At 48.4% G+C, this 16,033-nt stretch overlaps 1 protein-coding gene across 2 annotated transcripts in view; it reads left to right on the top strand.

Annotated features, from left to right (window-relative positions):
- The window catches only part of UNC93A (unc-93 homolog A), a 38,964-nt gene extending 29,240 nt beyond the window's left edge, over positions 1-9,724 (top strand). For both annotated transcript variants that reach the window (XM_003419213.2, XM_003419214.2), the window contains one exon: positions 9,456-9,724. In XM_003419213.2, the coding sequence (XP_003419261.2) occupies positions 9,456-9,724 (269 nt within the window). The remainder of the gene's footprint in view (positions 1-9,455) is intronic.
- The last annotated feature ends 6,309 nt before the right edge of the window (positions 9,725-16,033 follow it).

Raw genomic sequence — 16,033 nt, 5'->3', positions numbered from 1 at the left:
TTATTGTTATTGAAAATATACACAGCAAAACACACCAATTCAACTATTTCTATATGTACAATTCAGTGACATTGATTACATTCTTCAAGTTGTGTGACCATGTTCACCCTCCTTTTCCAAATTGTTCCTCCCCCATTAACATAAACATCCTGCTCCCAAGCTTCCTATCTAAACTTTCCGGGTTGCTACTGTCAATCTGATCCTCTTTAAAAGAGCACAATGCTCAAGGCAGACATTCTTCACTAATTAACCTAAACTCTTTTTATTTTCTTCTACTCTTTCCTATAGGGTCACTATGAGTTGGAACTGACTTGATGGCAACAGGTTTGGGTTTTTGTTGTTGTTGTTGTTTGGTTTAAAGACTTCAGGGAATATTTTCGGTCTGTGGTTTAAAGATTTTCTCAGGGCAGTAATTTCAGGGGTCCATCTACCCTCCATGGCTCCAGAAAGTTTGGATTCCATTAGAATTTGAAATTATGTTTTACATTTTTCCCCCCTTTTGATCAGGATTCTCTTACACACTCTTTGATCAAAATGTTCACTAGTGGTAGCCAGGCACCATCCAGTTCTGTTCTCATCGCGAACTAGGCAGTTAGTTGTTCATGGAGGCAATTAACCACACATTCTGTTTCCTCCTCTTGTTCCCGACTCTCCTTCCTCTGTTGCTCCACGTGAAGGGTCCTCACTCTTGTCCAGTTACTATTCATGTCTTCCTCAGCCTCGTCTTTTCTGTTGTAGGGCCAGAGGCACTGCCTACTTTCCAGCTAACTTCTGGCTCTCAAGCCCTCACATGCCGAGAGCTCTTCCTACATCCCTGATGCAGCAAGTTATTCTGAACGCAGGGGCCTGAGATGACGGGTGTTCTAGTCCTCTCTTCCCCATCAAGTGTCTCCTCATTGGTGGTCAAACTTTGCAATCAGACTCGAGAATTTCAAATTCCTTGTCTGGCATCTAAGACAATTAAGGCCCAGAAAGGCTAAATTTATGAAATAACCTCACGTGTTTAGAAGCACATGGCTACATAAGAAGCTGATCTAGACTCGAGGTGACCAGCACTGGACTGAGAGAGAGAGGGAGTGGGTTTCCTTAGCTGAGGGGCACAGGGATTTATAATCATTTGCAATCTAAATTTCATCTTGAAATCTCTGAAAAGTACCAGCCTATAGACCAAAAAACTACTTAAAATTCTTTGCCCATAAAAAAAAAACCAGTTGCCATTGAGTCGACCCCTACTCATGGTGACCCACGTGTGTCAGAGGAGAACTGTGCTCCGTAGGATCTTAAGTAGCCGATTTTTCAGAAGTGGATTGCCAGGCCTTTCTTCCGAGGTGCCCCTGGGTAGGCTCTAAGGTCCAATTTTTGGTTAGTGGCCCATGTTGTTGGAATATTCATGAAATTGGGCTGCATCTTTCCTGTTACTGCAACCTGCTAAGGGTGCAGTAGAACCCTTTTGCCTTAGAAAATGAAGTAATCTACCACTTCTAGCCACGGCCTCTCAACTCAAACGTCCTTCCCTAGAACCTTGTGTTTGGATTCAATTTTAAGGTCGTTCTCAAAAGAAAGATACGGAGTCTTTAGAATAATCTCAGAAGCTGACTAAACTTCTGAGGGTTTTGTTGTTTGGTTCTCTTTGAACTTTTCCTTTGCAGAATTTCACACACAAAGGCTATCTTCTCAGAGTCCCAAAGAGGCCCTTGTTTCCCAGATTACATACTCTGCTTAAAGGGCATATCTGTGATTCTAAGGGGAGCCGCCCACTGCTACTTTAGAATTAGAAAAATAATTAGGGGCTGTACTTGTTGGTCCGTGGCAGCAGCTGAAACGTTATGAGTAACTTCACAAAAAGCCAATTAAATAAACACAAAGATATCTGCTCTTCATCTCTCCCTTTAAATACAGAGAAAGTTGTTTAAAACTTCTCAGACAAGCACAACAACACGCTCTGGATGGGGAGATAAGACAGCCCTCTCTCAGACTTGTGAATAAACGCCTGTTTTTGGAACCCGCTTATGTGGCTGTTCGGGGCAGGAGGAGGCTTGCTCATGGGAAGAGGGTGCCTTTTGTACCCTGAGTTTCGCTGGGCAGTTTTCCTCCTGGGACTTAACCCCTCTCTCGATGACATCGCTGTTTTCCCCCACCTGCCTGTGACCTCATGCCTCCAGACACACTCCCACGGAGGGCGGGCAGTTGAGGTAACCAAAAGCCTAGAAGCTGCTCCTGATGTTGACTTCCCGGGAGTTTCCAGAACCTTCTTGTTGGCCTGGAACCTCCCCCCTTCCTGTGAGCACTGTTGGGAAGGCCCGTCTCCCACTGCGGGAGCAGGCCATGAGAGGTGGGTAAGGGAGACGCCAGGCCACACCTGGGGCAGAGTGGGAGATAGGTGCTGTGTCCCCGCTCTGGGCAGGTTCTGCCTGTCTGGGTGTGGGATGGTAAGCTAGAAGTGATGGACCATCATGTCACCGGAAGGCCCTGGCTGGGGCCCCAGGAGAGGGACGGGAGGCTGCCGCTTAGTGCTGCTGTTGTTGTGTGCTGTCGAGTGGACTCTGACACACAGTGATCCCATGTGCAGAGTGGGCCTGCCCCTTGGGCTTCCTGGGCTGCAATCTTCACAGAAGCAGATCGCCAGGCCTTTTTCCCTCGGAGCTGCTGGGTGGGTCTGAGCCCTTGATCTTTCGGTTAGCAGCCAAGCACCAACAGGGCTCCTTGTAGCTTAGCAATGGGCTCTAATATTATTACCCGCTGTTGTCATGTTGACTGTGACTCATGGCGACCCCACGTGTGTCAGAGAACTGTGCTCCACAGGGTTTTCAGTGGCTGATTTTTCAGGCGTATGTCACCAGGCCTGTCTTCTGAGGTGCCTCCGGTGCACTCGAATCTCCAACCTTTTGGTTAGAAGCTGAGCACTTAACCACTTATATCACCCAGTGCTGGGCTCTAGGGGGCCAACGGGCCCTCTGGGTTTTGTTTGCTTCTGTGTGGCCTGCCTAGCTTAGGTCAAGAAAAAGGATGAGGGTCCAATAGAGCCTGTCTCTACCCAAGTACAAGCTGCTTTGTACCTCGCTCCAGGGCCGGGGTGGGCCAGCCGGAGCGGTGCCCGAATCTGCCCTCTCGTTCCTCCGCTGCCTTCTCCTGGTCAACCCACCCCCACGCCTTCTAAGCAAGGGTAGGTATCTGTGTGCGTGTGTGCGTGATATGATTTTTTATTGTGGTAAAATATTTGTAAGCTAAAATTTGCCATTTTGACAGTTTCTAAGTGTACAGCTCAGTGGCATTACTTACACTTTCGACACATACAGCCATCACCACCACATTTCCAAAGCTTTTTCATCACCCTGAACAGAAAGCCCACACTCCTTAAGCGATGACTCTCCTTCTCTCTCTCTCCAGCCTGTTGTCGGCTGCCGTCAAGTTGATTCCGACTCAGGACGTGTGCACAGTAGAACTGCTCTGTAGGGTTTTCAAGGCTGTGACCTTTCAGAAGCAGAGCACCAGGCCTGTCTTCTGAGGCACCTCTGGGTGTGTTCAAACCACCAACCTTTAGGCTAGTAGTCGAGTGTGTAACAATTTGTGCCACCCAGGGACTCCTGGTGACCTCTGGCCTTTCTGTCTGTGCGTTTACCTATTCTATATGTTTTATGTATGTGTCCTTTAGTGACTGGCTTCTTTCACTCAATATGTTTTCAAGGTTCACCCAGATCTTAGCATGTATCAGAACTTCATTCCTTTTTGTGGTTAAATAATATTCCAGTGTATGTACTCTACAGTTGGTCTATCCATGCATCTGTTGCTGGACATTTAGGCTCTTTCCACCATTTGGCTATTGTGAATAGAGCTGCAGTGAACATTGGTGTTCACTTTTTGTGTTCTTGTTTTCAGTTCCTTTTGATATGTACACAGACGTGGCATTGCTGGTAGTTCTATGTTTAACTTTTTGAGGGGCTGCCAAACTTCTCCACAAAGGCTGCGCCATTTTACATTCCCACCAGCAATGTTTAAGGGTTCCAATTCTTCCACACCCTTGCCAACGCTTACTATTGTCCTTTTTTTTTAATTATTATAGCCATTCTAGTGGGTGTGAAGTGGTAACTCATTGTAGTTTTGATTTGCACTTGCCCAATGATTCAAAAAAACAAACCAAACCCACAGCTGTGTAGTTGATTCCTACTCATAGTGACCCTATAGGACAGAGTAGAACTGCCCATAGGGTTTCCAAGGCTGTAATCTTTACGGAGACAGACTGCCACATCTTTCTCCTGTGGAGCAGCTGATGGGTTCCAACTGCCGACGGTTTGGTTGGCAGCCGAGCGCTTTAACCACTGCACCACCAGAGATCTGCCCAGTGATTAGGGAAGTCAAAATTTCAGTAGAGGACTTGTTTTATCACGTACCTCACACTGTGCTAGGCACGAGAGTATTTTAAAAAATTATAAAGAAACAGTTTCTGTCCCAGGTATCTCACAGAGTTTACAATCTGTAGAATTGTTTTGGAGGAAATCCACGCTACCGGGACTGAGGCTGTTTTGAAATCACGTGCGCTTGGCCTGCACCCAAACTGCCGTCAGTGTTGGTTTTTTCCCAGTCTCTGATCCGTTGACTGCCTGATAAGAGTGTTCCTGGGTAACCGGCTGGCGAGCCACCTCAGAGAGAAAAGCCAGGGGAGAAACCAAACACACCCTCACAGGCAAGAGAACAGAGTTCACTTTGCCAGCCCCAACTCCCCCAGTTTCACCCTAGTCGTGGGTTGCAGGTGACTGTTCCCGAGGAGGCTGGCCCCTGCAGGTGCTGAGCAGGTAGAATCTCTCCTGCATTGATTTCCAAGGGGCTTCCTACCCAGGGAATGCCCAGCCTGCCAGACCACCAGTCTCTGACACACTTCAGCCCTGAGATTTATTGAGCTTTTGCCTGAGGGTGGAAATCATTTCCACTGTGTGAGTCTCCCATTGCTATAGAATGAGGGAGGTTGAAGTTTGGGTTATAAATCGAGCCTTGCAGACTTCAGTACATTGTCCTCCAAGGTGCCTCCATCCTGGTCTCTGGTACCCTGGCCTCCACTCAAAGGCCTGGACGGTGACACCTGCTCTGATGGCTGGCACAGCGCAAAGGAGCAGAAACGAAAGAGAGCAACCCAACCTGTCAACATCCTGCTGGGCCTTTTCCACGGGTACCCTTTCTGCTCCCCTTGAAATCTGGGGTAGAAGGAAAGAAGCAAAGTAAAAGGAGCAGAAGAAAAGTCAAGGAAAGACTGACCCCATGGAATTTGTGGTGTGGGCTCTCCTCCCCACGTGCCCCCCACCCCCTGAAGTTGTGGGAAGGCATGTCCAGCCTCAGTGCTGGGCCAGGCTCTGCCTCAGCCCCTTCACTTACAGTGGCCTGCCTGGAGACAGGCTGGTCTATAGGGCGGGGGCAGTGGCTGCGTGTTCCCTTGGCCCCATCCCAGAGGCCACCTGAGACGTTCCATTCGCTCATTCTTTCAGTCCCCTGCAATCATGCATCTCTGGTTGGACCTGTGAAATGGTGACATGCTTGGCTACTAACCGAAAGGCTGGAGATTCGAACCCACCCAGAGGTGCCTCAGAAGAAAGGCCTGGGGATCTACTTCTGAAAAATCAGCCAATAAAACCCCGTGGAGCACAGTTCTACTCTGACACTCAGGGTCGCCATGACTGCTTGTTTTGTTTTTCTGTTTGGTTTGGGGCTGCACCAAGCACAGCAGCTGATCTGCCTTGCTGAAGGGGAAGAAGAAGGACGGCTCGCCCCGCCCTGGTCTGCTCCTGCATTTTCTGGGGTCACCTTCCCCTTAAAAGCCCCTGTCTCTGACTGCACTCGGTGACCCTGCAGGTCGACGATGGGGTCTTTCCCTCTGTGCCCTACTCACGTTGCTACGTTGTCCGTCTGTCCATCCGTCCAGCCATCCATTCACCCTCGGCAGATATCTTTTGCTGACCTGACACCATGATGAGCACGGGGATCACAGTTCTGGGAGTCCACAGTCTAGTGGAAGACAGGCGTAGGGAGAGTGTCGGGGGGGCAGGAAGGCGTGAAAGAGGATTCTTCAGAGCTGTGAGGGTGAAGGGTCAGCAACCCGAGAGCCCTTGGCTGGGTGGACGGGTGCTGGGATTCAGCATCACGGGGAAGGGGCCACCAGGAGCGCAGGTGGGGCACCTCCTCTGGGCCACCACAGGCGAATGCGGCCGGCGCTGAAGAGTGTGTGAGTACAGCCAGAGTGCGGGATGTAGGGTAGGAGCAGGGCCAGGTGGGGGTGGGGGGCCTGCACCACGCTCTACTCCCAGACCAAGGTGGAGCTACGGAAGAGTCTCGAACTCGGGGGTGACATGCCTGTATTTGCATTTTAGAAAATTAGAAAATTATTCGGCAGACAGGGAGGTTTATTCTGGAGTAAAATAAGGCTAACCACCAGTGGCTGTTGAGCCAGCTCCAGGTCATGGCGTGCCAGCGTGTGTCAGCATAGAACTGTGCTCCGTGGGGTTTTCGGTGGCTGACTTTTCAGAAGTAGATCACCAGGCCTTTCTTCCAAGGCACCTCTGGGTGGACTTGAACCTCCAACCTTTCAGTTAGCAGCTGAGTGCATTAACTGTTTGCGCCACCCAAGGACCCCACAAGTAAGACTGTTGTTGGGTGCTGTCGAGTCAATTCTGAGACATGACAACCCTATAGGACAGAGTAGAACCACCCCATAGGGTTTCCTAGAGATGGTGAAAGCCAGACCTGTCCGTTCTCCTAGCAGGTGGAACGGACAGGTCAGATCTGAGAGCGAATCTAAACAGCCAGGAGTCCACATCTAATCAGTAGGCCGTGAGCTCCTTGGGAGTAGAAACCTGCCTGTCTTCGTGTTTGTAGTGCCTGGTTCTGTGATTACTGTATAGCAGGTCCTGAGTCAGTGTGTGAAGGGTGGATTGCACGGATAAGATTGTAGGTAGCCAAGTGTAAGTGGGGGTGAGAGGGACCGCGAGGATGATCTGCTAGCTCGTGTGACCAGTGGGGAGACTCGAGTGTGCATTGCTTCGAGGCTGAAGGGAAGGTGGCAACAGGAGCGTAAGGGGAAAGGAAGACCCTCAATGAGATGGAATGACACAGTGGCTGCAACAATGGGCTGAGGCATAACAACGATCATGAGGATGGCGCACGGCCAGGCGGTATTTCCTTCTGTTGTATACAGGGTCACTATGAATTGAATTGACTCGATGGCACCTAACAATAACACAACAAGGTGGAAGGGGCATGAGAGGGGCTCTAACCATGGAGACAAGGTGGGCCCATTGCACAGGTGGGTGCCCTTTCTGGCCATGGTGGAAGATGTACAGCTTGAGGTGGTGGTTTAGGAAGGTGAGGGTCTCCTGGTAAAGAAGGTAGGCCCACCAGCTGAGTTGAGGCAGGGCAGAGCGGGCAGCTCGGGAAGGTGGTGCACCAGGAGGACTCATTGGAGGCCTGGAAGTCACTGCGATGCTGCGATGGTCCTCAGGAACCAATGCCTTTACTGCACGTGTCCGTCATCATGACTGCTACCCCTTCACAGACACAGTGGCTGTCTCACTCACGCCTGGGAGACATGGAGTCCCATCTAGTTATATCGACAAATTCACTATGCTGCAAACAACAAGTAATATACTCTCATCTGGAAGCGTTTACCAGATTAGGTCATTTTTCTCCCAAACCTTCAGGAAATCACCTGCGGGTTCTTCAATACTAGTCCTTTGTTGTCGTTGTGTGCCATCATGTTGATTTTCAACTCATAACAACCCCATGTGACAGAGTAGAACTGCCCCTAGAAAACGACGGTTTTCTAGGCAGTAATCTTTATGGGAGCAGATTGCAAAGTCTTTCTCCCACAGAACCACTAGGCGGGTTTGAACCGCCAACCTTTCAGTTAGCACCTGAGTGTTTAACCATTGTGCCACCAGGGCTCCTTCTTGTTAGTTGCCATCAAGTTGGTCCTGACTCATGTCAACCTTACATATAAGAGACCGAAACGTTGCCTTGCCCTGTGCCATCTTCATGATTGCTGGCACGTCTGAGGCTGTTGTGTCAATCCATCTCATGGACACTTTCCCTCTCTTTCACTGACCCTCCACCTTACCAACCACGATGTCCTCTTCTAGCAGTTGGTCTTTCCTGATGACACATCCATGAGCAAGACGAAGTTCTTGCCGTCTTGGCTTCTAAGGAGCATTCTGGCTGTACTTCCTCCAAGACTGATCCTAGTCCTTTAATGTCAGTTTAACACTTTTCATCCAGGTCATGGGTGGGGGTACTTTTGACATTGGAGCGTTGTTTGGCTAAACTCATTGTCTTAGTTTCCTAGTGCTGCTGTAACAAAAAAATAAAAGTGGGTGGCTGTAAAGAACAGTTCTGGAGGCTAAAAGGCCATCCAGATCAGGGTGTCCAGCACGTGGATTCCTTCTATGGGCCTCTCTCCTAGTTTCTGGTGACTGCTGGCGATCATTGCCACTCCTGGGCTTGTAGACTCTTCTTCCCCCATGTGTGTCTGTGTGTCTCTGCTGCTCTTTTTATAAGACACCACTCAGAAATGATTAGGTTTTGCACCCACCGTACTCAAGTATGACTCATTAACGTAAGAAAAGAAAGCCCCTATTTCCAAATACCATCATATTTATAGGTACAGGAGTTATTGTTGTTGCTATTAGGTGCTGTCAAGTTGATTTCCCACTCATAGGGACCCCATAACTTCCACATAACTTTTTGGAGAACACAATTCAATCCATCACACTCTTTCTCTCTTCAACTATCCAGGATAGGAATGAAAGTTCCACACAACAGTAATTGCATGAACTCTGCTGTGGCCATCTGAAAATCCAGAGATTGAGGTCCCCTCTCTCCCAGCTAGTGTGCACGTTTCTGAAGGCATTCTCTAAGTGAAGAACTCATGCCTTTCCCCAATATAATTGTGAATTTTGTCTGTCTTTATTTTTGAACTCTGACGAACAGCCATGCCTCATCCTAGGCCAGTTCCATCTCTAAGCTTCTCTTTTCTTATCTAGAGTGAGGGTCTCAGCCTAGATGCCTTCAAGAGCTAACATATCATATTAAAAACCAAATCCATTGCTGTCAAGTCAATTTGGACTCACAGCAACCCTATAAGACAGAGCGGAATTGCCCCATAGGGTTTCCAGGGCTGTAAATCTTCACGGAAGCAGACTGGTAGGTTCCAACTGCGGACCTCTCAGTTAGCACCCAAGTGCTCCTTCGTCTCATTTAGTTCGGTGTTTATTATACATATGTTGGCTCTTCATTGCTCGGGACTGACCTGACATGATATATTCCACATCATGAGATAATTCTGTTTTTTTAAAAAGAGAAGGTCCCGATTTGGTTAAGGAAACAGGGCTGTGGGAAAGCAATGCTATTTTCAGCAATAGTTAAAAGGCTCACGTCTGAGGTTTGTTTTCAGCATTTTCACTCCTGTGTCTCATTTGCAGCTCTTTATGGCACTCTGTTTGAGAAGAATAAGGAGGCTGCCTTTGCAAATTACCGCCTGTGGGAGGCGCTGGGGTTCGTCATTGCATTTGGATATAGCACATATTTATGTGTCTACACCAAACTCTACATCCTGCTAGGAATCCTGATTGTGACTATGGTGGCTTATGGAACTGTTGAGCGTCTAGAGGCCAAGACCCAGATCAAGCCACTTGCTAAAGAGCAGACAAACCAAGCACAGGAAGAAGAAGAAATGCAAACAAAAATGTGATGGCAACAACTGTTGTGGCAGGTGAACTAAGAAAATATCGGCACAAGCGTTTTATTTGAAGATGCCTCAGAGAATACAGGTGATTCTCCACAACTATTCAGCAATATTTTGCCATTCTGAAGGCCTTATGTAATTTCACTGTCCATGTGATACTTTTTTCTATTATAACAAATTATCTGTCCACTGTCTTGTCCGTAGAGATCAAAGGTACACATGCAGGTACCAGTTAGTTTAATTTCAGACGCAAGCTTTTACAAGAGAAAGAAACTCAGGGTACAATCAGCCAGTTAGAACTTGCTTAAAATTGTACAGTTATACTTGTTTTTGTTGTTGTTATTTTTGTTTTTTTAAGAAGTGAAATACTGCTTAAAATAATATAGTCTAACACCATAATTCTACAGATGAATAAACTGATGTCCACCAAAGTGAATTAACTTTACCTCACAAAGTCAGCAGGTGACGTAGCTGGGACTAGCATTTATGCCTCTTGAAATTTATAGATTATGAGTTTCTAAATAAATGCAATTATATTATGGGCTCACTTTCTGTTCAAATACTTTTATTCTAAGTCCTCATCTGGATCACACACACGAAATGATTTCATCAAAGAAGTGATTTAGAAGGTTGTAGATCATTGGATGGTGCAAACAGTGAACGTGCTTGGCTGCTAACTGAAAGGTTGGAGGTTCAAGTCCACCCAAAGGTACTCCGAAGAAAGGCCTGGTGATCTTTCTGAAAAATCAGCCACTGAAACCCCTATGGAGCCCAGCTCTGCTCTGACACACACGGGGTTGCCATGGGGTGGAGCTGACTCCAAGGTGGAAATTGGGTTGTTGGAGGTTGTTCTTAGTCATCTAGGGCTGCTGTAACAGAAATACCAAGTAGATGGCCTTAACAGAGAGAAATTTATTCTCTCACAGTCTAGTAGGCTAGAAGTCCAAACTCAGGCCGTCAGCTCCAGGGGAAGGCGCTTTCTGTCGGCCTTCTCATCAGTCTTCCCTCAGACTAGGAGCTTTGGATCCCAGCTCCAAAGGACGTGCTCTGCTTCTGGTACTGCCTTCTTGGTGGTACGAGGTCCCCCTGTCTCTCTGTTCACGTCTCTCTCTTATATCTCAAAAGAGATTGCCTCAAGACACAATTCAATTTTGTAGATTGAGTCCTGCCTCACTAACACAACTGGCGCCCATTCTACCTCATTAACACCGTAGAGGCAAGATTTACAACATACAGGAAAATCACACAATACCGGCAATCATGGCCCAGCCAAATTGACACACACTTTTTTGGGGGGGACATAATTTAATCCCTGACAAAGGTCTTCCAGAATAATTTCAGCTAGGATATTTTATGTAACCTATTTACATGATAAAATTGGACCTAGAGACTGTTAGATGTTACATGTCCATCCTTACAGTCAAAACCCACATTCATCATGACAGCTATCCTTTGTCATCCCTCATCTTCTTTAACAGCCCTGTGGTGCTGGTCCTGAGGACACTGCCACCCTTTGGGCCCTTCTTCACTTCTCATGCTCACATCCTCTGGTGCCTCTCAATCAGGCCTCCCTGATTTTTGTTCCTCTTTTCTCCTTTCACCCCAAGATGCTTTCATCCACTCTTTCCTCTCCCGTTCACTCCCTTTCCCTCAGGCTCCCTCTAGTCCTGTGTGATTTGTCCTTCTCATTTCTCCTTGGCTGTGGACAGTCCTCTACTGGCCCCTAGCCTCCACCCAGCCTAGTACTCCTCCAGTCCTGAGCATTGCTCCCATCAGGTCATAAAACCAAACCAGTTGCCGTCGAGTCGACCCCCAACTCATGGCGACCCCTCATGTGTCAGAGTAGAAATACACTCCATAGGGTTTTCAAGGTTGTGACATTTTGGAAGTAGATCTCCAGACCTATCTTCCAAAGTGCCTTTGGGTGGACTTGAACCTCCTTTTCGTTAGCAGCCAAGTATGTTAACTGTCTGTCCCATCCAGAGACTCCCTCTGCACTTTAGGGTTTCTCTTTTTCTGACCTCTAACCCCCAGACTCTCAGCGCCTCAGACACCCAGAGCCCATGCCAAGTCAGCCAGTCTGGGGAGCCTGGGCACCAGCAATGCTTGAAAACTCCCCAAGTGTCTGAAAGTGTAGCCAATGTGGGAGCCTAATGTGTCATTGTTTTAAATCCTATTTCTCTTGTTCTTGCAACAGCGTGCTCATATAGGTGCTCCATATAAAGTACATTGTAAAGAGTTGAGAACTTTAAAAAATTATTGTGGTTATATAGAGAGAGAGAGAGAGAGAAAGCCTGGTGGCCAATGGTTAGAGTGCATAGCTGCTAACTGAAAGGCCGGCGGTTCAAACCCACCAGCCATTCTATGGGAGAAAGATGCAGCAGTCTGCTTCTGTAAAGATTACAGCCCTGAAACCCCGTGGGGCAGTTTTGCTCTGTCCCATAGGGTCGCTATGAGAATCAGCTCAATGGCAACGGGTTTTATATAACAATAAATATTAAATTTTTTTTTGCCATTTTCTCCGTTTTTAGGAGCACAATTCAGTGACATTAATTCCATTCACCATGTTATGCAGCTGTCACCACTATCCGTTTCAGAAGGTTGTCGTCCCCCAAAAGGTTGTCACCCCCAAAAGATTGTCATCCCCCAAAAGGTTGTCATCCCCCAAAAGGTTGTCATCCCCCAAAAGGTTGTCATCCCCCAAAAGGCTGTCGTCCCCCAAAAGGCTATCATCCCCCAAAAGGTCGTCACCCCCAAAAGGTTGTCATCCCCCAAAAGGTTGTCACCCCCAAAAGGTTGTCATCCTCCAAAAGGTTGTCATCCCCCAAAAGGTCGTCATCCCCCAAAAGGTCGTCATCCCTCAAACGGACACTCTGTGTTGCTTAAGCAACGGCTCCTCTCCTCCCTGCCCCCCACCCTGCTAACCATGAATAAACTTCTGTCTCCCTCCATTTGCCTCTCCTAGATATTTCATATAATCGGGAACATATAATATTTATCCTTTTGTATAAAAAAAAAAAAAACTGAGAATAAAAAAAAGAATTTCTAGGATTAAAGATCTTTCACTATTAGAATTAATATTATTACTGCGGTTCAGGGCTGTGACATCACAGGATCCCATTGCCCGTTGGACACCATGAGACAACATTTGAAAAACAACTTCTCTAACATCCAGACAACTAGCAAAACTCCAATCCTGAATAAATCACCATCCTAGCTGCCATATCTAGGCTGCCCAGACCTCTGGGACAAACTCAGACAACTTAGCAGTTGGTATCTTAGTAAATCCCGGCCTCCAGCCTCGGCCAGGCCCTCAAGCTGAGCAGCTGTAGCTGCGTGGATCCCACCCTGGCAAACCTGGCCCTTCCTCAGCTTCCGGCCAACTCCTCCCTCAGTGGGGGACACCGATTACCATGTCAAGGCACCAGGTGGGGGCAATTCGCTTCCGCCTGTGCCACTTCCAGACACCCCTACATTCTGATGTCCCACTCAGTCATTCCTCAGGCACTCTGGTCCCATTTCTCACTCACAATCCTGCTGGACAACTGTTATGGGTTGAATTGTGCCCCCCCAGAAAAAAAAAATTGAAATCCTAGTCCCCAGAACCTCAGAATGTGACCTTATTTGAAACAGGTCTTTGAAGACGTTACCAGTTAACATGGAGCCATGCTGGAGCAGGGTGGCTCCTAATCCAATCTGTCTGGTGTCTTTATAAGAAGACACAGACAGACACACGGGGAGACGGCCCTGTGAAGGCTGAGGCAGAGACTGGAGTGATGCTGCCACAAGCCAAGGAACGCTGGAGCCACTGGAAGCTGAGACAGACTGGAAGGATCTTCCTCTAGTGGCTTTGGAGAGATCATGGCCCTGCTGACACCCTGACTTCTGACTTCTAGGCTCCAGAACGTTGAGTGCACAAATTCCTGCTTCAGTAAGCCCCTAGTTTATAGTACTTTGTTAGGGCAGCCCGAGGACACCCATACAACAACCATTTTCTCCTTCTGCACCTTCAGTAGCACCCTCCCGTGGCCCTCATACAAACAGCCACACAGAAGCATGACCCTCACCGCCCGAGCCCGGGGCCAGCACTGTCCTCTGCTCTGCAACCCGGCATCCAATCTGCCTCCAGCTCCCGGGGTGCGACTTTTCAAATATCTTCCAAATCTCTCCTTTCTCTACGGTCACTATTGGTTCATAACCAAATCAACAGTCTTTCCAAAGCGTGAGAATGACACGGAACGGTCCCTTCCCCACAGTCCACCAAAGGCTCTCCGTTTCCTTCAGGATAAAATCCAAACACGGAACCCTGGCATATAGTGCCCTTCACAACTCGGTCTAGTCTCTTTGCCCCACATCCCTTATTTTCCCAAAAATACAATTTCTCTTACATCTCTGACTTTGTACTTCCTGCTGCTTTATTAAAATCCCCTTCCCCTGCCCCCACCTGTTTGAGGGCATAACTAATTTAACCCTCAAAATTCACTCATCCTGGGAGGCCTTATTAAAATGGCCCTCCGCCCCACTGGCAGCTCCCCTGCCTGGGTGAGGTGCCCTCTTGTAGTGCTCCAGAGCACTCTGGCACTTAAAACTGTCCCCTGTAGTAACCGGGAAACTTGTCTGTCACCCCAGAGAGCCCAGGGGTGAGAAGGTGGGCAAATGGCACAGCTGAGAGAATATCTGAGTCTGGAGGAGAGTCTGGTAGGGTTCCTCACCCTTACCTCTCCGTTCTTCCCTCCAAATGGCTTTCAGTGCTCTTCGAGGGGCCGGAGACTCAGAACATGTTTCCAGTGGGGGCACTGTGTGGTCCTCCAGGAGTTTTCATAGGGCCAGCCAGGCTCCTTTGCCCTGGTGGACATGCCCTGGGCTGGGCCAATCCTCCAGCTTCCAGAGGAGACGACAATGGAGGCTGCACAGTGCCCCCAGAGGACAGGGCTGGTCACCACAGCCTCAGCAGCTGTGCGTGGGCAGGGCGGTGTCTACCCACTCACCAGCGCTGCCCGGTGTTTCATATCCTCCCCTGCCCATGTTTGTAGATGTTCCCAGTTCACTTTGGTTCAGTGCCAATTCATTATCTCTTTTATGAGAGAGCATAAATCTGACTCTCAAGGCTCCCTTACCTTTAGTCCTTAGCCACTCTGTTTATAAAAATAAAACAAAGAAAAACCTCAGAGGCTTTCCTGCCAGGATGCTTTGGAAGGTGAAGTCTTCATCCAGGAATTCAAAAGAAACTTATTTATGTACTCGGTGCTATCCTCCCTCTTCTGGCGTCTTTCCTCCCAGTTCCGCAGTGTAGGCCTTGCTTCCTTGGTCTCCGGCCACTGCCCTGAAGATCACCAACGACAGCCATGGAGACTTTGAAAATGTGGCCAAGAAGCCAGTCAAGAGCTGAGATTGCACTAGTGGGTACCAATGTGAGAATTTACACACCCCATGCACCGTCGAGTCCATGAGCGAAATCCTGAGAAGAGCATAACCTCCTTGCGGCAAGACAAATGTAGGAAATTTCGCATTTGAGAGCTGCAGCTCTTTCAATGCCGATTTTGGCAAGAACTCCTGTGCCGCTCCAGTGGCCCTTGGCCAGCACTCCCTCCTGTCTCACTTCCTCTCTCCTCCACCAGCCCCGCTCCCCTCAGGCTCCGTTGCACAGCACAGTTCCCAAGGAGACCATCTTGGCTTCTGCTTGCCCAGCAACCACTCCTTAGTCTTTACCAATTCCTTGAGCTTCCATCCTCAGCCCCAGCAGATCCCAAGCAGGGTCATTTTGCCCTCAACAGTTCTTGTCACACACGGAAATGACCTAATAAGTACATGAGAGTGTGTCAGATCATTCTCTCAACGCGTATTTACTAACTCCTTGCTGCGTGCCAAACATTGTTCCAGGCGTGGTCAATACAGCAGTGAACAAAAGAGCAGTGTCTGCTCTCTCAGAGTTTTATTCTAAACAAATCATGTGTAATAAGTTATTGGTGGTAAGTGGCATGAAGAACAATAACGTAGCTAAGGGTGCCAAGGCAGGTGATCACGCCCTGATGGAGGAAAATTGCTGTTTTATGTAGGGTGGACGTGTGCGACTTCTCTGACCAGGTGATACATGAATAGTGGCCTGAAAGACAGAGGAACAGAACCATGAGCCCTCCAGCAGAACAGAGCCCAGTTAGATAAACTGGAAGCACCAATGGCCTGAGATAGCCGGGGCCCAGCGTGTCTGCAGTGCAGTGTGGAGTCAGACAGTGGTCAGAGATGAGGTCAGAAAGAAGCCGGCCTGAGCGTGTGCCCCAAAGTCATGAAAGCGGGAACTCAAACAGACACCACTGC

This window comes from Loxodonta africana, chromosome 1 (assembly GCF_030014295.1).
Source record: "Loxodonta africana isolate mLoxAfr1 chromosome 1, mLoxAfr1.hap2, whole genome shotgun sequence".
Taxonomy (NCBI): Eukaryota; Metazoa; Chordata; class Mammalia; order Proboscidea; family Elephantidae; genus Loxodonta; species Loxodonta africana.
The sequence above is the reverse complement of the archived record's forward strand: the minus strand, read 5'-3'. Positions and strand labels throughout refer to the sequence as shown.